Below are 25,067 nucleotides of genomic sequence, written 5' to 3' on the forward strand. Positions count from 1 at the left end.
AAAAAAAAAAAAAAAAAAAAAAAAAAAAAAAACCCAAAAAAACCGACATTGTATAATTTCAAAGACTTGTTCAGTTCTGTTGAATCTCCAGTAGAAATGGCTCTGCCCAGTTTCATATTAGTGTCTCTGCTCCTTGGGGGTCATTTCAAGTACACATTAATTTGAGTTTTGATGTTTTGAAATTATTGGGAATTTAAGCAAAGGCGCTTTTAAGAAAGCGGTTTCAATCGCCATTCAAAATTCCAGTGAAGTTTTTATTCATAGTGTTTTGTTCTTTGAAGAGACAATATGGACCTTTTAGGTTAGACGCTCTTGGCCCGTTCACGGACCCCTTTGATAGTCTGGCAAAGCCTATGGACCCCTTCTCAGACTAATGTTTTAAAAGCATAAAACACAATATAGAGGAACTCTATAAACAAATGTGTGACATTGTAATATATGAACTTCTTTATTAATGCATTCAATAAGAAGATTTAGTGGTGATTCTAATTACTACCGTAATTTCTAAGTAGGATGAATGTATATTTTGAGATATTTTAGATATCTGCAATATTCATACTGCAATTAAAAATATCTGAGATTCCTCTCTGTGATAGTCCTATATACTGCTGTTACTACTGTGGTCTGTGATCTAAATTCACAATCAAAAGACATGATAAATTTCAGGTGGTAGTTCGTGGAAATGTGCTTTGAAAAAATTCCAATTTCACGGACCTATATAGACTAAGAAATCCTCCCATGAGAAAACAGTTTCTAAAGACGATTTTCAGACTACTCTAAGCCACTATCTTAAGCTGTTTTTGGTAGCAGCAGCCTCTTATAAATAGAAATACAGATAGTAACACGTAACTCTAGCTAAATGAAGCTGAGCTGCTTCTCAGATAAAATGAAACATTTACCTTTTTTTGATAGGGTGAAAAATGATCATTGCAGCTTTTATATATGACTTATTAAATTGGACTGATATTCATTTATGTTTAGTATTTTCGTGTTTACTGAATATCAGCTGGAATCACGTCTTTATCTAAGCTCTTTTGCATTATTTAAGCAAGTTATTTTCTTGGAACCTCAATTTCTGCCTTTATAAAATGAGTGAGCCAATACCTACCTGTATTAGTCAGATCTTGCTGTGTAACAAAACACCCCAAACTCAGTGGCATAATACAATTAACATTTCTTTCTTTCTAATGAGACTTTGGATCAGCTGATCTGGACTGAGCTTGGCTCCAAGCTGTGGGTTGGGTACAGCTCTGCTGCACATGCCTCCCATCCTTATTTCACCAGTAGCTACCTGAGGAATTTTCTCCTCGTGGCAAAAGGCTGAAGCATAGCAGGGCAAGCTCAACCATGAAAGAATACTTCCAGTCTGCTTATGTCACACCTGCTAACACCCCATTGGTCAGAGCAAGTCAGATGACCATGTCCAAATTCAAGGATCAAGGAAGTATTGATACGTTTTGTCAACTATGAGGTCATGGCAAGGGTGTGAACGTATTACACTACTACAGGAGAGTGAAGAATTGAGACCAAAAATTCAATCTATTATGTTACCTTGTATGAGTTTGAGAGAATTAACTAAGGTGACATTGTGTAAATTACCTGCTCCAGTTACTCCTCATAAATGAGGAGTATCTATTTTCTTATTACAATCTACATAGCACTTCAGGTAATCAAAGCATACTGAAAAACGCTCCTGCTAAACTAAACAAACATATTTTAGTAAGGCGAGTAAGACCAAACATTCAAACGGCTATAACAAAGAGAAAAGAAAATTACAAAAAATAATTCTCACTTGGTCCAAGAAGGGAGAAACTGAAACTGTAGCTAATTATTCTTTACCGAGACTTCACATTAAAATAATGTGAGATTTTAAAAAAAATAACAATGCCTGGGCTTCACTGTAGATATTCTGATTTAGCCTAGGGCAGGCTTCATGCATTGGTATTTTTTAAGCTCCTGTAGGACCAGTACGTTCAGGGATTTTTTTAAAAATAAATTTATTTATTTTACTTATTTCTAGCTGCATTGGGTCTTCATTGCTGTGCACAGGCTTTCTCTAGTTGCAGCGAGCGGGGGCTACTCTTCGTTGCGGTGCGTGGGCTTCTCCTTGCGGTGGCTTCTCTTGTTGTAGAGCATGGGCTCCAGGCACGCAGGCTCAGTAGTTGTGGCGCACGGGCTTAGTTGCTCTGCGGCATGTGGGATCTTCCCGGACCAGGGCTTGAACCCGTGTCCCCTGCAATGGCAGACAGATTCTTAACCACTGCGCCACCAGGGAAGCCGAGGAATTTTTTTAAAAAGGCCATTGAGAATCTGCCTGCCGATGCAGGGGACACGGGTTCGAGCCCTGGTCCAGGAAGATCCCACATGCCGCGGAGCAACTAGACCCGTGAGCCACAACTACTGAGCCTGCGCGTCTGGAGCCTGTGCTCTGCAACAAGAGAGGCCGCGATAGTGACGGGCCCGCACACCGCGATGAAGAGTGGCCCCTGCTTGCCACAACTGGAGAAAGCCCTGGCACAGAAATGAAGACCGAACACAGCAAAAATAAATTAATTAATTAATAAACTCCTACCCCCAACATCTTCTTAAAAAAAAAAAAGAGTATGTGGAAAGGAACAAAAAGACTGATAGGTTGGATTTGATTAAAGTTAAGGGCTTGTTCATCAAAGGTAGTATTTTTGAAAGCAATGAGTCAAGCCACACATGAGAAAATATTTGTGCTATATATATATCTCACAAAGAACTCATATTCTTAGCCTAAAATCAATACAAAAAAGATTGGCAACCTAACAGAAAAATCAGCAAAAGACTTGGACTGGTATTTCATAAAAGAGGATATTCAGATGTTCAGTAAATATATCAACCTGTGCTAATAGTAATTGGAGTAATTTAAATTATGAATAAGAAATTATATTACCAGTTCCTCCCATGAGAAGGATTAAATTTGGAAAGACAGAAACCACCAAGTGTCAGCAAGAGTGTGGAGCAACTGGAACTATCATACATTGCTGGTGGGAGTATAAATTTGTATAAACCACTTTGGGAAATTGTTAAGGAATATCTACTAAAGCTAAAAATATCTCTATGCTACAACCCCGCAGTTTCATTTCTAGGTCTATATGCAACAGATATGTATACACGTGTTCATCAAAAGACACGTACAGGTATATTCATAGCAGCCTTATTCATAACAGCAAAAAAAAAAAACACCTTGAAAACAGCCTAAGTGTCCATCAAAAGTGAGATGGGTACATATATTTTGGTATATTACTCAGTGGAACCCTATACAGCAATGAAAATGGATGAATTTGAAAAAACAGGTAAGTGAAAGTAGCTGAGCAAACACAAAAATACATACTTCATGGTTCAATTAATATAACGTTCAAAACCAAGGAAAACGATTCTATGATGTTAGTATTCTATATGCCTTTGCCGATGAGAGGTGGGTAGTAATTCGGGTAGGACATACATAGGTTTCTGGTAATTTTTTTCCTTTCTCCCTTTACCTGTACAGTGATTACGCAGATAGATTTTCTTTGTGATAATTCGCTGAGGTTTACATTAAGGATTTATGAACCTTTCTTTATATCTGTTGCACTTCAATAGTAATTTATTTTTTTAAAAGCAATGACAATTTGTTAGGCCGGCAGGAAGCAATTAAGGCATCCTTTGGGCATCTTGTGCCCTTAATTTGGTGCCCATTAGGATCCCCTTGGGCTGGGATTGGGTAGGGGTTCCTAAAAATGCTGACGCCTGAATTCAACTACCTTTTTTTTTTTAATGAATCTCAAAGACATTCTTCATTCTAAGCGAAGGAAGCCAGACTCATATTTTATACACTATATGATTCCATTTGTATGTCATTCTGGGAGGGGCAAAAATATAAGAACTTACTAAAATCAAGACCAGGTGATAATGAAGATAAGATAGATGGCCAAGGTCACAAATACTTTCTTCTAAAAGTTTTCTAATTTTACATTTATGTCTATAATCCATTTTGTTCAATTTTGTACAAGGTGTGAGGTGTTGGTCAAGATTCATGTTTTTGTTGTATATTGATGTCCCTTTGTTCTGGCACCGTTGCTAAAAACTCTAACCTTTTTCTAGTTAATTGCCTTTGCATCTCTGTCAACTACCTTTGATGGTACTGCAGTTGCTCTGAGATGCAGCCTGGGTATCTGGCCTTTTTTTTTTTAAAGCTCCCCTGGAGATTTGAATGCACAACCCTATAAACCTTCCCAGTAGAGTCCCACTGCATGCAGCGGGTAAGGACTGGCTTTTCTGTTTCTTGAATAAAACGTTTTATGCTGCTCCCTGCAATCTTTAAAGAGCTAAGCCGCTCTCAGGGTGTGGATACTAGGAAAGATCCTGAGCGTTCTGAAACATCGGACCTTTAGGATGTGGCAGCTCATTGAAGGCTAAGTAATAAAGAATGAAAAGAAATCTCAGATAATAACTGCCTAGAAGTGACCGAGCGCTAAGCATTTTGCATACCTCATTTTTTAGTCTTCGTAACAATCTGTAGGGTAGGTGAAATTGTCCCCATTTTACAGATGGAAGTTGAGGCTTCAAGAGGGAAGTAGCTGGCGCAAGGTCACACTGCTTGTTAGGTGATGGTACCAGCATTTGAACTCGGGAATCACTCTGCTATCCTCTCTCTGAGGTCGCAATCCTAGGTATGAAACGAAAATAGTGGCGCCACTCAGAGAATCAGGTCTGGCAAGACAAGGAGCTCCTTTCAGGGGAGCTTGGTTGGCAAAGGCTGAATTTATGTGGTGAGCTGGGTCTCTGGGTGGTTATGTCTTAGCAGGGAATTAGAAACATGTACTGGGGATGGAGATTCAGACTTTTTATTTTTAAAAATAAATACATTTATTTATTTATTTATTTATGGCTGCATTGGGTCTTTGTTGCAGTGCATGGGCTTCTCATCGTGGTGGCTTCTCTTGTTGCAGAACGTGGGCTCTAGGTGCGCGGGCTTCAGTAGTTGTGGCACACAGGATTAGTTGCTCCGCAGCATGTGGGATCTTCCCAGACCAGGGCTCGAACCCGTGTCCCCTGCATTGGCAGGCGGATTCTTAACCACTGCGCCACCAGGGAAGTCCCGAGATTTAAATTTGAAAGCCATGTATAATATATGAGAGAAAAAGAAAAGGATTTGAGGGCAAATCCTGGAGGAAATGCCTGCATTAGGAGATGTAAGGATGAAAAGGACAGAGTTAGTGAAAGAGACAGAAAAAAAGGCAGTCAGAGGTCGGAGATAATTCCAGGTAGAACTCTGTTTTAGAAGCCAGGGCAGAGGTTTCACGAGGTCAGGATGAACATGTGGCAAATTTAGAGGTGGAAGGAGGTAGGGGACAGAGCAGTGCAAACTGGTTTCCGGAAGTCACAGATGGTCTTTAAAAGCAGTATCAGCAGGATTGTGTTGGTAGAAAATGAGAGAAGGGGTAAAAGTAGAGACGATGGGGATAGACTATTTTCAAAAAAAAAAAAAAAAGGAGGGGGCAGCAAAGGGAAGAAGCACGTGGATGGATGCTTGGCCGAGGGTCAGGACTGAGGGATGGGGAGACTTTGAAAGCACAAAGAAAGTGTATCTCGAGAGAGCAGGGGACGCATGTGAGAAGGTGGATGAAGGAATGTCATGGGTGTGGCGGGAGCTGGGGGGGCCCGGGTGCAGTCATGGGCTATTGGACTGCATGCATGTATTTCTTCTTCAAAGAAAGGAGCAATGGGAGAAAAGAAGACTGGAGGAATGCAGAGAGATTTTAGGTGTGGGGAGAAAGGGAATGTAGAAAGTTCTCACATCAGATGGCTTTGACCTTGGTAAAGTAGGAAGGAAGTGATGTGTTGTGATGAACGTGAGTACCATAGGTGTTCATGGTTTTCTTTTCTGCTGAGCGTAGAGAAGGAAGTGATAACTGTGGGAGGGACAAAGGATAAAGCCTCAGTTTCTTGTAGTCAGTTGGTTCAACCCGGGTAGGCATATGATTTGGGGCTGGGACAGAAAGTTGCCAGGTACTAAGCACTGTGTCACCCATGGGTGCCCTGATAGTATACAACCCCAAGGACCCATCAGAAAGAGCTTCTGAATATAGGCTGAGACTAGGGGACAGACACGTGATGATAGAACAATTAAAGATAAGCTATTCATTTTTTTAACTGAGAACCCACTGTAGACTGGACCCTCTCTGAAGTAATGGGTTCGAATTTACCTTATAATAGTATATGATTCAGTCTTGTCAATAATTCAAACAAAATGCCACCGTTCATTTAAAGTCATACTTGTACCTATAAATACAGTCCGCAGTTTGCAAAGGGAAACTTAATTTAAAGGAACTTCGTTGTAATGTGAATATGTAATGAGTGGTGAACACTTTTGCACTGTGAATAATTCCTTTTTTACATTTTCATTTACCTGGATTTACGTCTAAGCACCTAAATGATGATTTAGAAATAGCAGTGGTGACTGCAGTTAACAGAACACAGTAAAGAATTCCTTTAAAGGACAGCCTTCTTTCAGCTCAGGATCTGTCGCACAGCGAAACATGCAGTTAACATTTTGCTGTGAATTTCTTGTGTCCTCTAGCAGTGTGTGGGGAAGAGATTGGACAAATATAGAACACTGAGAGTGGGGAAAAAAAGGATTTGAGAACAGATCTTTGAGGGGATGCCTCTAATAAAATAATAATGACAATAAGAAGACAGCAGATGCCACACTGTGAAGTCCGTGGGCAGTGCTTGTGAAGGGAATAAATGCTGTAACTCGAATTCTTCTCGAGTCAGAGGGTCAGGAAGCATTTACTGAATACAGATGGAATTTGAGGTTATGAAGGAAGGGAAGATACAGTCCTATCCCTCCCTGCAAACAGCAGAGCTGGGATGACAAAGTAGTATAAAGGATATTGGAATTTTAATTTTTAAGCAGATGATTTTGAGTCTCCCAGAACCCCTTTGCAGACCCACCTAAAAAGGCTCTGCGTTTGAGATCCTGTAGACTCAGGTGTATGTCCAGGTGTATCTCAAAATGCACGAGCTTGCCAGTCAGAGAGTAGAAGTCCAAAGGACAGCATGACTAGGGGGCTGACTTGTACATGTCCACGGAAGTAGAAGAACGTATGTTAGGAATGATGGTGAGTGAAGTAATTTATTGGAATGATTTTAGGCAAATTTAAACTCTTCTGGGAAGAAAAGGTATAATATATTACCAAGATGTTAATTAAACTATCCATGCTCTTAATTGACATGGCCTAAGGAAAAGAACTTTTATTGTACCTGATTTCTTCCTGTTAGGGATAGATGATATGTTCCAAGATCAGGGGGCGTCTGTGGAGCCTCTCCTGGAGCTCTTTGATGTTTGGCTTGGGTTGGGCTCGTGATCCATCTCCTGGAGAGCACATTTTCCCAGAGGATGAAGAATCCCAGGGCCTTTCAGACACTTTCTTGCTTCTTCAGCCCTAGCGTGCTAGAGTGAGAAGGTAATTGCTCCTCAGCCTCGGGACTTTCTGCCTCTCAGTCTGTGGAGGTTCACCTAATGCTTTGGCCTGTGTTAGTCCAGGGCTATTGGAGTGCGCTCATATATACCTGTACGTATATAAGAAATACGTATACGTATTTCTTATATATACCTGTATGTATATAAGAAATCCCGAACTTAGCGGCTTAATGTAACAGACATGTATTGGTTCCCAGTGTCTATGGGTCAGGAATCTAGACACAGTTTAGCTGGGTCAGGGACTCTTATGAATCTGCAGTTATAAGAGTGTGGACCAGAACTTCAGGCATCTTGAGGCTTGACTAAGGATGGACCTCAGTCCAAATTCTCTTACATGGCTGTTGGCAAGATTCAATTCCTTCTGGGTTTTTTTTTTTTTTAAACACACACTAGAAACTGCCCTTTTTCTTTTATCTTTTTTAAAAAATTTATTTAATTAATTAATTTATTTATTTTTGGCTGTGTTGGGTCTTCGGTGCTGCGCGCGGGCTTTCTCTAGTTGCGGCGAGCGGGGGCTACTCTTTGTTGTGGTGCGTGGGCTTCTCATTGCAGTGGCTTCTCTCATTGTGGAGCGCGGGCTCTAGACGCGCGGGCTTCAGTAGTTGCGGCACGCGGGCTCAGTAGTGTGGCTCACGGGCTCTAGAGCACAGGCTCAGTGGTTGTGGCACACGAGCTTAGTTGCTCCACGGCATGTGGGATCTTCCTGGACCAGGGATCGAACCCGTGTCCCCTGCATTGGCAGGCGGATTCTCAACCACTGCGCCACCGGGGAAGCCCCCTTCTGGGTTTTTTGACTAAAAGCTTCAATTCCTGGCTGGCTGTTGCCTGGAGACTGCCCTAAGTTCCTTGTCATGGCCCTCATCAAAACAATGAGCCAATAAGTGAGAGGACAAGAGAGAGTGAGAGCAAGTTGAAAGTCAGTCTTGAGTGTGTACACCTAAGAGTCACATGGCTAGGTCATAGGTATGTGTGTCATCAAGTCTAACAGATACCGTCAAACTGTTATCCTGAGTGCTTGTATTATTTTACACTCCCGCCAGTAGTATGATGCTTCCTTTTTTTGTTTCTTTTTTTACATCATTGTCAACACCTTAGTGTACTGTCAGATTTTGAGCCAGGTTAACTTTTTTTTTTAAGTTGTCGGGTTTTTATTTTTTTATTTTTATTTTATTTTTTAATTGAGGTATAGTTGATTTACAGCATTGTGTTAATTTCTGCTATACAGCAAAGTGATTCAGTTACACATATATATACATTCTTTTATATGTTCTTTTCCATTATGGTTTATCACAGGATATTGAATATAGTTCCCTGTGCTCTACAGTAGAACCTTGTTGTTTATCCATCCTATATATAATAGTTTGCATCTATTAGTCCCAAACTCCCAATCCATCCCTTCCTCAGTCCCCTCCCCCTTGGCAGCCACAAGTCTGTAATAGTTCTCTGAGTCTGTTTCTGTTTCGTAGATAAGTCCATTTGTATCATATTTTATATTCCATATATAAGTGGTATCATATGGTATTTCTTTCTCTGTCTGACTTTGCTTACTATGCTAATCTCTGGGTCCATCCATGTTGCTGCAAATGGCATTATTTCATTCTTTTTTATGAGCCAGATTAACTATTTTTGGAAATTTTTAAATTGATGTATAATTGATTTATAATGTTGTGTTTGTTAATTTCTGCTGTACAGCAAAGTGATTCAGTTATATATATATATTTATATATATATATATATATATTCTTTTTTTAATATTCTTTTCCATTATGGTTTATCATAGGTGAGCCAGGTCAACTTTTAAAAGAATTGTCTTGTACTGACTTCATGACTGAAACCCAATCCTACAGAACTGTTGCTTTGCATCCCTTACTCTGCCCATTTCCCCTCCTCCAGGGGTGGCTCGTGAACCTCGTCACGGCAGATCGTGTGTCCCCGCTCCATGAAGCCTGTCTCGGAGGTCATCCCTCCTGTGCAAACATTTTATTAAAGCATGGAGCTCAGGTAAGTGCAGCTCAAATCACACCTTAGACACCATGACTGAAAAATGACGATTTCTATCCCTTCTGAATACTTTCTAGCGTTTTTGATTAGCCTGATTTGAAATATGAAGGTTTTTCTTTTTCAAAAGTATTATGTCTATTAAGCTTATTTACTTTAGTGGTAGATGAAATACTGCATTTTTAGCTAGAAAGTCATGGTCTGACTATCTATCATTTTCTTTGACTGTCACTATTAATAAATAACTGTTAGATTTCTGCCTTCATTTCTGTGGCTGGAAGGTCGTGACGTATTGTAGAAAACACATAACATTTGTCTCCATAAGACCTGAATAATGGTTCCAGACCATCTCTACCATTTACTAACATTGGAAACTTGGACAGGTTACTTAGCCTGTAAGCTTTAGAGTCTATATATGAGAAAAAAAAACAAACAGGGAAAATACCAAAAAAAATTATGTAGCATATTTTGTGGTATTGTGAGGACTGAGAGGGATAAGGCATGTGATTATTATTTGGAGAATGGGAATCGGGATGACATAATGAGATTCTAGAGAAGGAAGATACGAAATCATTGCATTTGAAAGCAGGGACCAGTAGATCTTCCATTAACTTAAGTACCCTCTTGCTCAGGAGTGATGGGAAAATCTGATCAGGAAATTCTGTATGGGTTTCTCATCTCTTCTCAACCAGTCTGTACTGAGCATTTATTATGTGCCTAACTCTAGATAAAGATTTTCAGGAACTTCTAAACTAAATGAGGAGACGACCAGATAAACAGGTAAATGGCGGCATGTAACACTAACTGCTTCAAAAGATAAACCCTGAAATCTCAGTAGCCTCATATAATAAAAGTTTATTTCTTGTTCAACTCAGAATCCAGTGTGGGTGTTCCCAGTTGGGTGGCTGTTTTCCGAGGGTGATTCAAGGACGCAGGCTCCTTTCATCCTGTCGCCCCACTGTCTTCAACAAGTGGCTCCCACGTGTGCTGCCTGCTAGATGGCTAGAAGGGGAAACCACACGGAGGGTTGTGAATGGAAGCTTTTTAAGGGCCAGTCTTGGCAGTGACATATGTCACTTTTGCTCGTATCCCATTGGCCAGAATTCAGGCCATGTCTAACTGCCAGGGAGGAGGGCAAGTGTAGTATGCCTCTGCGCCCAAGAGAGAGGAAATGAGTTTGTTTAACGCATAGTATCTCAGCCACAGCAGGCAATTACAATAGCTGTTTTTATCTGTGAGTTTCTTCTGTGTAACAAACCGCCCTGACTTAATGACTTAAGACAGTAGCCATTGATCTCACAGTTCCTTGTGTTCTCTGGACAGCTCGTCTGGTCTGGCTGCTTCAGCTAACCTCAGCTGGGCTTACTGAGGCATTTCAGGCTAGCTGATAGATGGGCTGGGGCAGGCTACTTCACGATGACCTTGGCTGGGATGGCTGGGAGGTCTGGAGAGACAGAAAATCTCTACGTGGTCTCTCATCCTTTAGCAGGCGACCCGGGCCTGTTCACATCGTAGCAGGGATTCCAAGAGCAGCAACAGAGGGCAAGCTCTCTGCTTTGCGTCACACTTGTTAACTGTCCCATTGACCAAAGCAATTCATGTGGGCAAGCCCAGATTCAAGGATTGAAAAGATATAGTCTCCGTCTTGGGATGGGAGGAGTTACTAAGCCACTCTGCAAAGGGATATGCATCCTGGGCAGAGAATCTGTGGCCATATTTTGCAAACCACTACAATGTAATAAGTATTAATAGTAAGGGGATTGTTGGGAACACGTAGAAGTGTTCCTAACCCATTTATTTCTGATGGAGAGGGGGAGTCAAAAGATGCTTCCTACAGGAAATGACGTTACAGTTGAAACCTAAAGGACCTGTTGGAGTTAGTCAGCTCAACAGGGGGTTGGGGGAAATGATGGACTTCCCACCCCCTGTGAACAACAAACGCAAAGGCCTAGAAGTGAAAGTGGGGGCTTCAAATCGTTCCTTCAAATCATTCCTTAGAGACCTCCCTGGTGGTGCAGTGGTTAAGAATCCGCCTGCCAATGCAGGGGACACGGGTTCGAGCCCTGGTCCGGGAAGATCGCACATGCCGCGGAGCAACTAAGCCCATGTGCACAACTACTGAGCCTGCGCTCTAGAGCCTGCGAGCCACAACTACTGAGCCCGCGCGCCTATAGCCCGTACTCCGCCACTAGAGAAGCCACCGCAATGAGAAGCCTGTGCACCGCAACGAAGAGTAGCCCCCGCTCGCTGCAACTAGAGAAAGCCCGCGCAGCAACGAAGACCCAACACAGCCAAAAATATATAAAATAAATAAATTTTTAAAAAACTGAAAAAAATAATTCCTTATGGCAGCAGAGTAGAGCAGGTGAGAGGGGTCAGAACACAAACAAGCTTGCCGACCAGGCCAAGAAAATGGGCTTTGTCGTGAGAGCAGCTGAGAGCCATAGATGAGTGCATCAAGAGGTTTATATTTTGCTTAAGAAAACTTACCCCAAACTTGGAAACAGGCCCAGGACTAAGCAGAGGCGAGAAAGGAGCCTGGGGTGCAAACTCTAAACTCTGCTCACTCGCAGGGTCGTTCAGCACTTTTGTAACCCTGGGAGCGAGTGTCTCCTTAAACTTTGCACCCTGGACATCTTTCATGCATCACTAGTTCTGGCCTTGCGTGGAAATAGGGCCTGAGAATGACGTCCCTGTCTTCACAGTATCATCGTTTAACAGGTTCACCAAAGAATTCCTTGATAGAGGAAAGTGCATGTGCATTTGCCTTTGCTCTTTGCCATTCAATTATAGCCCAAACACTGTGAAGTTAGATGTTAACTTGTAAGTTTCAGTCTGATTTCCAGTGTTAGAAAAGATAGCCCAACGATTATAGTTTTATGGCCCTATAGGATATTAACCAGTTTTGTATCTATTAGCAAATTTATTTCAGCATTGCATTGACTGACTATATAAATTCTCCTTTTAGCCATCCTTGCCATTTTACTGGTTCCCTCATTAATGAATGAGCTGAATAAAATCTTTGGCTTGTGTTCACTCTATATTTGGATGAAAGTGATGTTTTAAAATTTATTTATTAATTTATTTTTGGCTGTGTTGGGTCTTCGTTGCTGTGCACGGGCTTTCTCTAGTTGTGGCGAGCGGGGGCTACTCTTTGTTGCGGTGTGCGAGCTTCTCATTGTGGTGGCTTCTCTTGCTGTGGAGCACGGGCTCTAGGCGCGTGGACTTCAGTAGTTGTGCCACACGGGCTCAGTAGTTGTGGCTTACGGGCTCAGTAGTTGTGGCTCAGCGGGCTCTAGAGTGCAGGCTCAGTAGCTGTGGCACGTGGGCTTAGTTGCTCCGCAGCATGTGAGATCTTCCCGGACCAGAGATCGAACCCATGTCCCCTGCATCGGCAGGTGGACCCCCAACCACTGTGTCACCAGGGAAGTCCCGAAAGTGATATTTTTAAATTAAAAAAAAATAATACATTAACAATTTTAAAAGGTTACTCTAACTTCTGTGGGGAAATTGGATTGGTGTGGGATGGGTCTAGGATGGCATGTTTACAATAAGGTGATTAGTGGGAATTTCCTGGCCGTCCAGTGGTTAGGACTGCGCACTCCCGCTGCAGGGGGCACGGGTTCCATCCCTGGTCTGGGAACGTTCTTGGCGTTACATTCTATACCTCATCCGGTTTTTCACAACTTTGGGGAATCTGTTATTTTTTGTCCCCATTTTGTAGCTGTGGAATTTAAGGCTCAGATAAGTGAATAATAGCTTGAAAGTGGTGGAGCTTAGGTCTGAATCCAGGATACCCCACTGCCCGCCTTCACGCTGGAGCTTTTCTTTCTAGGTGAATGGTGTTACCACAGACTGGCATACTCCCTTGTTCAATGCTTGTGTCAGCGGCAGCCTGGACTGCGTGAATTTGCTTCTGCAGCATGGAGCCAGTCCCCACCCTGAGAGTGATCTGGCGTCCCCCATGCACGAAGCTGCTAAAAGAGGTAAATCTGCTGAGAATTTAAGTTTTCCACCCCCTCCTCCAAGGGACATCTTGTTGTGGAAGGGAAGAGGGAAAAGGAGGTATATGGAGAGGTTGTTCTCAATGTGTGGATCCTGGGACCAGAAGCGTCAGCCTGACCTGGCACGCAAATGCAGATTCTTGGGCCCCATTCCAGACCCAGTGAATCAGTAACTTTGGGGGTGGGGTCCAGCCATCTGTGCTTTGTTTAACAAGCCCTCCAGGTGATTTATGATGCAAGTAAGTTTGAGAAGAACCCTTTTAGAACATTTGGAATATTGTTCACTGCTGTGTTTCCGGAACAGGGCCTGGCATATAATAGACTATCCATCAGAATGTGTGGAATGTGTTGTTGAACCCATGACCCCGTAAAGTCAAGTCATTTTATAAAACAAATTATAGTCTTCTGTTTTAAGGCCTTAAAGAATATTGTCTCAGGGCCACCTAAGTTTGCTAAGTGAAACAAACTTTCAATTTTTGGAAATATAAGATGTTATATACAGTTTGGGGTAAGTCTCCCCATCCCCATGTTTGTTGAGGTATAATTGACAAATAAGATTGTATATATTTAAGGTGTACAGTGTGATAACTTGATATACGTATACATTGTGAAAGGATAACCGTAGTCAAGTTAATTAACACATCCATTGCCTCATATAGTTACCTTTTTTTGTGGTGAGAACATTTAAGATCTATTCCTGTAGCAAATTTAAAGTACAGTATATATATTATTATTATTTTTTTATTATTATTTTTTGCTGTACACGGGCCTCTCACTGTTGTGGCCTCTCCCGTTGCGGAGCACAGGCTCCGGACGCGCAGGCTCAGCGGCCATGGCTCACGGGCCCAGCCGCTCCGCGGCATGTGGGATCTTCCCAGACCAGGGCACGAACCCGTGAACCCGTGTCCCCTGCATCGGCAGGCGGACTCCCAACCACTGAGCCACCAGGGAAGCCCAGTATATATATTATTAACTGTAGTCGCCATGCTGTACATTAGATCCCCAGAACGTATTCATCTGGGATAATTTTTTCGTAAAGTCACAGTTTTCCTGCTATTCTTAACTCTGAGACAAAAAATAAAATTGTAAGTTTTGCTTTTCTCTGATATTTCTCCTCCTCCTTGACATCATGATGACCGTACCTTGCCCCGAGGGCTATTTCCGCAGTGGCTTCACAACATAGCTTCCCCTCATCTTTACAGCAGCCCCATTTGACTGGATCCACCCGTTTTATAATTATCTCCCAAAGCACTGGCATTTCTTCACAAGGAGACATGTTATCATATTCACTGGACACATAGAGCTAAAATGGTATAACAAGATAGATGCAAAGGAGCAATGTTTCAAGTATGATGTCCTAGACCAAGGAAGAGTGATTCCGCTTTCACCAAACCTAGCTGGCCACACTGGGCCTCACTCACGTTGGATTTGGTACCTTCTTCTAAGCCTCGCCTGTGCCCACCGTGGCCTGTTTGTCCCAGGGCCTGCCCTTGGTGAGGTTGTAACTTTCCTTCCCTGTTCCACGGTCCGCTCTGTGCCCTTTCTTCTCCAGGTCCACCTTTAGTCCCTGTTGTTTCATATCTCTCCTCAGCGCTCACTTTGATTTCGGTAATCAGACTGATTACAGAGCCACCAACAATTGAAAATGGTGGCTGGCTGCTCGTTGCTTACCGTGGCTGGTAAACTCCAGTGGAGTTCCACCCAGAGCTACAGGTGCCATCTTATAGTCAACCCATCAACTGGTGACAGTGTTGAAGATCATTCCCTATTCTAAATAGAGGAAATAGCTTTTGGTCGCTGGAGAAGTTGTTGGAAAATTTAAGCACACAAAACATGGGCGAGGTGGTGTTTCCCTAGCTACGAGAATTTGTGCTGTAACTGTTTTCTCCCTCTTTGGGCTGCAGGCCACGTGGAGTGCATTGAGTCTCTTGTGGCTCATGGGGGCGACGTTGACCGTAACATCAGCCACCTGGGCACACCGTTATATTTGGCTTGTGAAAATCTGCAGGTGGCCTGTGCCAAGAAGCTTCTGGAATCAGGTAAAACCAAAAGCAAAACATAACAAGGAAAGTAAATGAAAAGTAAATTAAAGGTCTCTGAAAGCTCTTTCTATTGTAGCAGAGGAAAGAGCGCGGGCAATGGAGTTGCACGGGATCGGAGTTCATATTGACTGTGTTTCTGCGGGGAATTAGTTTAAACTGTTTCAACTTCAGTTCTCTCACTTGTAATGAGAATAGTGATAATAATGATAATGATGATGACATCTCCCAGGATGGTCCTCAGTGATTATTAGTTTCTCCTCCCTCCGTCTGGCCATTGATATTATTAGGCCCTGAGTAACTTGCCCAGCTGCTGGATTAGGGCTGAATCTTCAGATTTGGGGCCGCCTTCACCAGTTCTCTTTGATTTGGAAATAGAACTTGCCCCATTTTTAGTCCATTGTAAATATTATGTTTTTGAAAAGTCGTAGGTCGCATCATTCTTTTTCACCTTCCTGCTGTTATCCAGCCCCTTCTTCAACACTTGGGATACCACTTCATCACCTCTTTAATTATTTGAGTCCTGGTTATTCTTTAAAAACCCAGTAATCTTGCCCTGCACTGAATGCTCTTACAGTTCCCATTGCCTTCTACTCACTTGACAGCCATTACCATGAATTAGGAGAGTGGTTCTCTCTCTCCTTCTCTCCCTCTCTTTCTTCTATTACCCTACGTGGATTTTAAGCTCCTAGTCAGGAAAGGGCCATGTTTGCCACCCCTCACAAAGCCAAGACCAATACAAGAACAATTCAGTTAACATTTGTTGACTGGACATAGATTCCCATTTTACTAGAGGGACAGCAGCCCAGGCAAAGTCCTATGTCCCCACACATCACAGCGGGAACCAGCATCTGGACTGGGGTAGGGATTTGCTGAGAGTGTAAGGATGGAACTGGGTGGGGGTGGTCCTCGAATTCTACCTTATCCCCGAAGAGGAGGGCTTTGCCCCCTTCCCCGTGATCTTGGGATTGGCCACCCCAATCTAGACAATGCTGCCGTAATGGATTGCCCTTCACAGTCCACATCACAGGGTCCCAAGTCTCTGGTTTAAACCTCACGGCAGTTGCTCGGCGTGTAAATGTGGATAATCGCCATAGGTGAGATTTCACCATCTAGCCTCACCTCCGGCCTGTACCGGCTAATATTTGGGCTCCGTTAATAATGAATGTGCAGCTTTCATGCCACCAGGATTCTTCCTGCATGTGTCACACCTGTGTGGAGTGCTCAAAGGCAAGCTTTCCAACCTCATATGTCACAGAGCTCCCGTGGTACGTTCAGTCACACTGTCAAGTGGCATTTTCTCCATATTATTCAATGGAATCAAGTCGTCCCCTGTTTTCTCAGGAGAACTACTGTGCCTGCTATGGACGCCCTTTTGTTAGGGAATTTTGAGGTGCAGTGCTTTGAGAAGGGGGCGCTTGCACTCTGCTGACTCTGACTCTGTTGTTCTCGTGACTGTTTAGGAGCGAGCGTGAACCAAGGCCGGGGGCTGGATTCCCCTCTGCACGCGGTGGCCAGGGCGTCCAGTGGCGAGCTGGCCTGCCTGCTCATGGACTTTGGAGCAGACACCCAGGCCAGGGATGCTGAAGGCCACCGTCCCTTGGAGCTGGTGCCTCCAGAGAGCCCCCTGAGCCAGCTCTTCTTGCAGAGAGAAGGTGCTTCTCCTTTGCCTGAATCTAAGCCCTAATCCATAGACTCCTGTGGGCTCTAGCAGGAGGCAGGTACTTACCGAGTTCTGACTTCGGGTCTTATGAAAAAGATTGTTCTCTGCCTTCACGAAACGTGGGGAGCTGAGATAGTTTAGTATTCAGCAAGGTACAGTACTGGTTATATAATAAATAACCATCCTGCTCTTTGGCATGTTGGGGACAGGCTGTTTGGATGATCTAATGTTCATCTGTGGGATAGGCCAGCTTTCAAAGAATTCAGATATTGTTTTAAAATGTTAAATGTTAATGTTACCTAAGACATGCTGTATTTAAAAAAATTTTATTGGGGTATAGTTGATTTACAATGTTGTGTTAGTTTCAGGTGTACGACATGCTTTATTTTTTTTTAAACTTATTTTATTGAAGTATAGCTGATTTTATAATGTTACGTTTATTTCTGCTGTACAGCAAAGTGATTCACTTATACATTCTTTTTCGTATTCTTTTCTGTTATGGTTTATCACAGGATACTGAATATAGTTCCCTGTGCTCTACAGTAGGACCTTGTTTATCCATTCTATATATACTAGTTTGCATCTGCTAACCCCAAACTCCCAATCCATCCCTCCCCCACCCCCCCCCTTGGCAACCACAAGGCTGTTCTCTATGCCTGTGAGTCTGTTTCTGTTTTGTAGATAAGTTCACTTGTGTCATATTTTAGATTCCACATATAAGTGATCTGATAGGGTATTTGTAAGCCGTGCTTTAGAGAGATGCAGCAGAAGGGTCTTTGGGGTTGTACAATGCCCCAGGATGTCTTACTGCAGTACAGATGGGCTGAACTACTGGGCATTTGGCTTCTGGGATGGTGGGTAAGAATGCAACTCACTGAGTATTACACGGTATTACTTTCATGATGCACAGCAATCGGGAGACATTTACTATCGGCTTGGCCAAAAAGTTCGTTCGGGCTTTCCGTGCCATCTTATGGAAAAATCCGGACGAACTTTTTGGCCAATCCAATATAATAAGTTAATCAACACTGAGTCCACACTCCTCTATAAATAAAAACTGACACTCCTGACCCAAACCACTAAACACTGGGGTTGAGCAGTGTGCAAGGGGATAGGGGCACTTCCCTGGGCTGCGAGGTCACGGGTGGGCTGCGGTGGGGAGCAGAGACCCCTCAGATTGCATTCTTGATTGTCCCTAGAGGTGGAGAGCAGCCAGCTCAGGACCTGCTTTTTTTTTACCAGAGTGTGGACTTTGTTGAGTCTTAGGGGTTGTGGGAGTTTGAAGCAGGCTTCCCTACCAGAAGGATTCTTTTTTATTTTTAATTTGATTTAATTTATTTATTTTTGGCTGCATCGGGTCTTCGTTGCTGTGCACGGGCTTTCTGTAGTTGCGGCGAGCGGGGGCTACTCTTCGTTGCGGTGCGCGGGCTTCTCATTGCGGTGGCTTCTCTTGTTGCGGAGCACGGGCTTAGGTGCGTGGCTCAGTCGTTGTGGCGCACGGGCTTAGTTAGTTACTCTGCGGCATGTGGGATCTTCCCAGACCAGGGCTCGAACCCGTATCCCCTGCACTGGCAGACGGATTCTTAACCACTGCACCACCAGGGAAGTCCCAGAAGGATTCTGATGTCATGTAATCTGGTTATTTTCTCCCCACATGCTGAGAATTAGGGCTCTGGGCAGAATTGTAAAGTGGCCCCTGAATCCTTCTTCCTGCTACACCCACTGCCCCAGCATACTTGTGGCCATAGCCTGCCTTGGGGCCCCCCAAACAAGGCCTGTGCTCCCCGAGCCGAGGCACAAGGAACAGTCCAATAGAAACCCCTTTATGAGCAGTGGGGTCACCCCCGGGCAACTCTGCCCGTACTTTGACAATTTCTTGTTTTCAAAAAATTGTATCTCTATAGACGGGGCTGATTTCTCCAGCAGGCACAGATGGCACAATGCGTGGGGTCCACCATGTTTTTAGGGGCCCGCAGAAATGTTTTAGTTTCTTTTAAAATCAGAAGGAAAAACAATGAATAAAACTCAACCCGGGTTATATTCATCTTTATACTGGCACTTGACCCTGACATTGTATCTAGCACATGTGATTAGTAACTTCCTTCAAGGTGCCTTAGTGAGAGAAGATTAAGTTCAGTTGCCCCACACTATGCCTTTTGCAGCTCGTTAATAAATGCTTTGAGCACACTGGGAAATCCTTCATTAATATATGCCTTGAGTACACTGAACGTATCTGGAAGGTGCCCTAAATTTCAACAGGGACCTTGTGATTGTGCTCTGAGGACCTGATTGAAAATATTTCCTTTCTTTCTTTCCTTGTATATATGTCTGTTTCTACCTCTCCTTGTTTTCCATCACCTGAGAAGGAGGCAACCCAGTTTATCCTGTAGCTTGCGGTGATGCTATAGGAAATTGAAGCCAAGTCCGGCCTCTGTACCCTGACACTGAATTAAATCTCGGAGACAGAGTTTTGGGTGAAGTAGAAAAGAATAGCTTTATTACTTTGCCAGGGAAAGGGGGCCACGGCGGGCCAATGCCCTCAAAACTGTGTCCCGACCTGGAGGGGGTGGTGAGGAGTTTTATAGTAATGGTTCAAGGAGGGTGTGATCAGCTCGCGGACATTCTTCTGATTGGTTGGTGGTGAAGTTGGAACCGTCTGGTTCCAGCTGGTCTGGGGTCTCTGTGCTTGTGGGCAGCATGCAGTTAACTTCTCCCACCTGGTGGTGGCTTCAGCATCTGCTAAACAGCTCAAATATATTGTTATATGGGTCCCTTGAGGGGAACCAGGACCCTGCCCCAAGTCTGCACTGTTGTTTCTCTTGACTGTTCCTCCCTTGTCTCTGCATCCCCTCCATTCCCTAATTAGCATCGGTTTGAACCTGCTTCTTGGAACTCAGGGAAGGTCAGGGAGGCGGAATGAAGCCTATTTCCTGTAATCAAGAAATGGGGGGGCTTACCTGGTAGCGCAGTGGTTGACAGTCTGCCTGCCGATGCAGGGGACACGGGTTCGTGCCCCGGTCCGGGAAGATCCCACATGCCGCGGAGCGGCTGGGCCCGTGAGCCATGGCCGCTGAGCCTGCGCGTCCGGAGCCTGTGCTCTGCAACGGGAGAGGCCACGACAGTGAGAGGCCCGCGTACCGGAAAAAAAAAAGGGGGACACGGAAGGGCTTTTGTGCCCTGGAGTCCCACAGGGTCCTGCTTGGTATCAAAGTTAGAGGCCACTGTACCCTTTTGGTTGCATTCTCAACCCTGGCCACACAATACAGTGACCTGGGACACGTGCCTTTACAAAAACCAGATGCACAGGCCCCACCCAACAGTAACTGAAGCAACATGCCTGGGGTGGAGTTTAAAGCCCTCCCCCCCCCCCCCCCCCCAGTCAGGCTTGAGGGCTACTGCTTTATGGGATTCTTGAAGGTATACAGCTTTGCCTTTTAAAAAGTTTTTAATAACCAAAAGGGAATTCCCATTACAATTTAGTGCAGGGGCTGGGGATGGGAAATCATTTCCCATCTCTTTACCCTATGACAGGGTTTTTCAAGCTCATTTTGGGCCAGATGGGGGCCATCCTGTCCTGTGCCCTGTAGGATGTTTAGCAGCATCCCTGTCATCCACCCACTAGATGGTAGTAGCAACACCCCCCCACAAGTTGTGACCAAAAAAATTAGCTCCAGATATTGCTAAGTGTCCCTAGGAAGCAAAATACTCCCTCCCCCCCCTTGAGAATCACTGTCTTAAGATGTAAACACTTGGCTGGATCCCTATGCAAGGTTTGTGCTACTTCACTTTTCACCTGTGAGTTGAAGCACTGGGACAACTCTGAATGCACAATATAAAAACAAATATGAAAAGACCTGTATGCACAAAACTATAAGACACTGATGAAAGAAATTAAAGATGATACAAACAGATGGAGAGATATACCATATTCTTGGAATGGAAGAATCAACATTGTGAAAATGACTCTACTACCCAAAGCAATCTACAGATTCAGTGCAATCCCCATCAAACTACCACTGGCATTTTTCACAGAACTAGAACAAAAAATTTCACAATTTGTACAGAAACACAAAAGACCCCGAATAGCCAAAGCAATCTTGAGAAAGAAAAACAGAGCTGGAGGAATCAGGCTCCCGGACTTCAGACTATACTACAAAGCTACAGTAATCAAGACAGTATGGTACTGGCAGAAAAACAGAAATATAGATCAATGGGACAGGATAGAAAGCCCAGAGATCAACCCACGCACATATGGGCACCTAATTTATGACAAAGGAGGCAAGAACATACAATGGAGAAAGGACAGCCTCTTCAATAAGTGGTGCTGGGAAAACTGGACAGCTACATGTAAAAGAATGAAATTAGAACACTCCCTAACACCATACACAAAAATAAACTCAAAATGGATTAAAGACCTAAATGTAAGGCCAGACACTATCAAACTCTTAGAGGAAAACATAGGCAGAACACTCTATGACATAAATCACAGCAAGGTCCTTTTTGACCCATAAATCACAGCAAGGTCCTTTTTGACCCACCTCCTAGAGAAATGGAAATAAAAACAAAAATAAACAAATGGGACCAAATGAAACTTCAAAGCTTTTGCACAGCAAAGGAAACCATAAACAAGACGAAAAGACAGCCCTCAGAATGGGAGAAAATATTTGCAAATGAAGCAACTGACAAAGGATTAATCTCCAAAATTTACAAGCAGCTCATGCAGCTCAATATCAAAAAAACAAACAGCCCAATCCAAAAATGGGCAGAAGACCTAAATAGACATTTCTCCAAAGAAGATATACAGATTGCCAACAAACACATGAAAGGATGCTCAACATCACTAATCATTAGAGAAATGCAAATCAAAACTACAATGAGGTCTCACCTCACACCAGTCAGAATGGCCATCATCAAAAAATCTAGAAACAATAAATGCTGGAGAGGGTGTGGAGAAAAGGGAACCCTCTTGCACTGTTGGTGGGAATGTAAATTGATACAGCCGCTATGGAGAACAGTATGGAGGTTCCTTAAAAAACTAAAAATAGAACTACCATATGACCCAGCAATCCCACTACTGGGCATATACCCTGAGAAAACCATAATTCAAAAGGAGTCATGTACCACAGTGTTCACTGCGGCTCTATTTACAATAGCCAGGACATGGAAGCAACCTAAGTGTCCATCGACAGATGAATGGATAAAGAAGGTGTGGCACATATACACAATGGAATATTGCTCAGCCATAAAAAGAAACGAAATTGAGTTATTTGTAGTGAGGTGGATGGACCTAGAGTCTGTCATACAGAGTAACGTTAAGTCAGAAAAAGAAAAACAAATACCGTATGCTAACACCTATTTATGGAATCTAAAAAAAACAAGAAAAAATGGTTCTGAAGCACCTAGGGGCAGGACAGGAATAAAGTTGCAGACCTAGATAATGGACTTGAGGATATGGGGAGGGGGAAGGGTAAGCTGGGACGAAGTGAGAGAGTGGCATGGACATATATACACTACCAAACGTAAGGTAGATAGCTAGTGGGAAGCAGCTGCATAGCACAGGGAGATCAGCTCGGTGCCTTGTGACCACCTAGAGGGGTGGGATAGGGAGGGTGGGAGGGAGACGCAAGAGGGAGGGGATATGGGGATATATGAATATGTATAGCTGATTCATTTTGTTATAAAGCAGAAACTAACACACCATTGTAAACTCCAATTAAACTCCAATAAAGATGTTAAAAACAAAAAAATATGACTTCAGGTAACATTAATGCTTCACTGATAGCTTCTTATATTTGAATATCTTAAAACTGCTAAATTATAAAAGTATTTGCATCCAGAAATATGACCTTATTTTTTTTAAAGGTAAAGACAAGAAAGGCATTAAACATGGATTTTCGTGTCATTGCTGGGATTTCCATACTTTTGTAATTCCAAAATTAGCTCCCATAAGCCTCCATTGGTGAGACTGAGCTTTGAAGGTCTTTGTTCTAAATCAAAACCTAGCAAACTCATTTCAGTGAGATACCAGAAAAGAGAGAACATGGCCTAAAAATGCCTCCTACAAAAAGCAGAACATGGTCTTAAGCTGCACCGTATTATTTCCTTATAATAGTGTCATAGCTTGTATGCTTTCAACGAAGGAAGGGAAAAGTCTTAGATCAGTGAAACCCATGGGTGACTTGTCTTATCATCTTTCTCCAGGGCCCCCTTCTTTGATGCAGTTATGCCGCCTTAGAATTTGGAAGTGCTTTGGGATCAAGCAGCATCATAAGATCACCGGACTCAGCCTCCCTGAGGAGCTGAAATGGTTTCTCCTCCACATTTAAATGTGTCAAGGGAATGGCATCACAAACGACAGACAAACGTTATCGAGTGTTGAGGCCACTGGGATTTTAAAATAAAGTCAGGTTGATTAGAGTTTGGCTAGATTTTTTTTTTCAAGGAGATTTTTATTTGTAAAGGAACATACTGAGTACTTTTGTGTTATTGGTTGGAGGGCATGAAAAATTCCACCACACCCCTCCGCCCCCCTGCCGCCTGGAAGAGGGTGGTTAAGATAACAACTATGGTGTTGATCGTGCCAAGCCCTGAGCTGGGAACGCTTTACGCTCCACCTAATTTAGCTCTCACAGCGACCCCACCAGGTGGGTCCTATGCTCTCCCCTTCTCCAGGTGAGACCCTGAGACTCAGGGAAGTCAGTTTGTCCCATTACCCCCAGTGAGGACAGGCAACCAGACGAACACCAACAGCATACCACTTGCTAGTTCAGTTAATTTCATTAGTTCACTTGTTCAGGACACATCACGCATCTTCTAGAACCGCGCTGTTCAGTGCAATAGCTACTAGCCCAGTGGTTCTCAACCAGGGGTGATTTTTCCCCTTAGGGGGTATTTGTCAATGTCTGGAGACTTTTATGATTGTCACAGCTGAGGGCGAGGGTATGCCTGGCCAGTGGGTAGAGGCCAGGGGTGTTGCTAAGTACCCTACAGTGCACAAGACAGCCACCACAGCAAAGCATGATCCAGCCCAAAATGTCAATAGTGCCAAGGTTGAGAAACCCTACACTAGCCGTATGTGGCTATTTTAAAAATGTAAATTAATTAAAATTAGATACAATTAAAAATCCAGTTCCTCAGAGTCATTAGCCACATTTCAGATGTTTAATAACCACACATGGCCAGTGACTACTGTATTGGACAGCACAGATACGTATAGATCATCGCAGAAAGTTCTGTTGTTCCTTTGTTGCAGAAATTCCTATTCGACAGCACTGTTCAGATGCTCGACAAATGGATTTTAACTGCCTTTCAGTTTCTGGTTTATATGAGACCTGTGATATAATTTAGTAATGATGGCTGTAGTTTGTCTTCTCGCTGAGACATGAATTTGGTGCTCCGTTGGATCAAGAGAAAGTAAGAAAATGTTGTACCCACTTAAGGCAAATCGTTACCTGTAAGATGACATATGGCCTAGATGACCTGTAAGGATATTTCCTATGTAATTTTTTGTGATTCTAAATTCAGTTTGCTATATGAAAAAGAAGACTCCAGAATTTTGTTCTAAAATGCCCAACTAGTTACCCAGAAGATGGCGCTGCTGGCACACAATCATTTAAGCAAAACAGTTCCTCCTCATAAATGACCCATTGTAAGATGGTTTACAACATAGGCTCTGGAAATTTCCATGCAGGGATGAAAACTTCGTAGTGGTAAATTCCATTGACACTGGGTTTTCTTCTCTTCCAGTGTGCTCAGAAATTCAAATGTGAATTTATATCACCTCCCTGCTTTTTTTTTTTCTTTCTTGGTCTGATCATGTTTACATTTTTAACTGCTCAGAATTTAGACAGAAAACGAACACCAACAGCATA

General features: G+C 43.2%; 1 protein-coding gene across 2 annotated transcripts in view; it reads left to right on the plus strand.

Moving 5' to 3' along the window:
* Positions 1 to 24,261, plus strand: part of ASB9 (ankyrin repeat and SOCS box containing 9) — a 33,720-nt gene extending 9,459 nt beyond the window's left edge. The window contains exons 3-7 of one of the 2 annotated variants that reach the window (XM_027095756.1): positions 9,386 to 9,493; positions 13,326 to 13,476; positions 15,399 to 15,533; positions 16,997 to 17,188; positions 23,398 to 24,261. In XM_027095756.1, the coding sequence (XP_026951557.1) occupies positions 9,386 to 9,493; positions 13,326 to 13,476; positions 15,399 to 15,533; positions 16,997 to 17,188; positions 23,398 to 23,522 (711 nt within the window). In that variant the 3' untranslated portion in view covers positions 23,523 to 24,261. Of the gene's footprint in view, positions 1 to 9,385; positions 9,494 to 13,325; positions 13,477 to 15,398; positions 15,534 to 16,996; positions 17,255 to 23,397 lie in introns of both variants that reach the window. The other variant, XM_027095757.1, reaches the window with a different exon arrangement.
* Positions 24,262 to 25,067: the final 806 nt, after the last annotated feature.

This window comes from Aethalodelphis obliquidens, unplaced genomic scaffold (genome assembly GCF_003676395.1).
Source record: "Aethalodelphis obliquidens isolate GAN/ISIS:26980383/991018 unplaced genomic scaffold, ASM367639v1 scaffold94, whole genome shotgun sequence".
Lineage (NCBI taxonomy): Eukaryota > Metazoa > Chordata > Mammalia > Artiodactyla > Delphinidae > Aethalodelphis > Aethalodelphis obliquidens.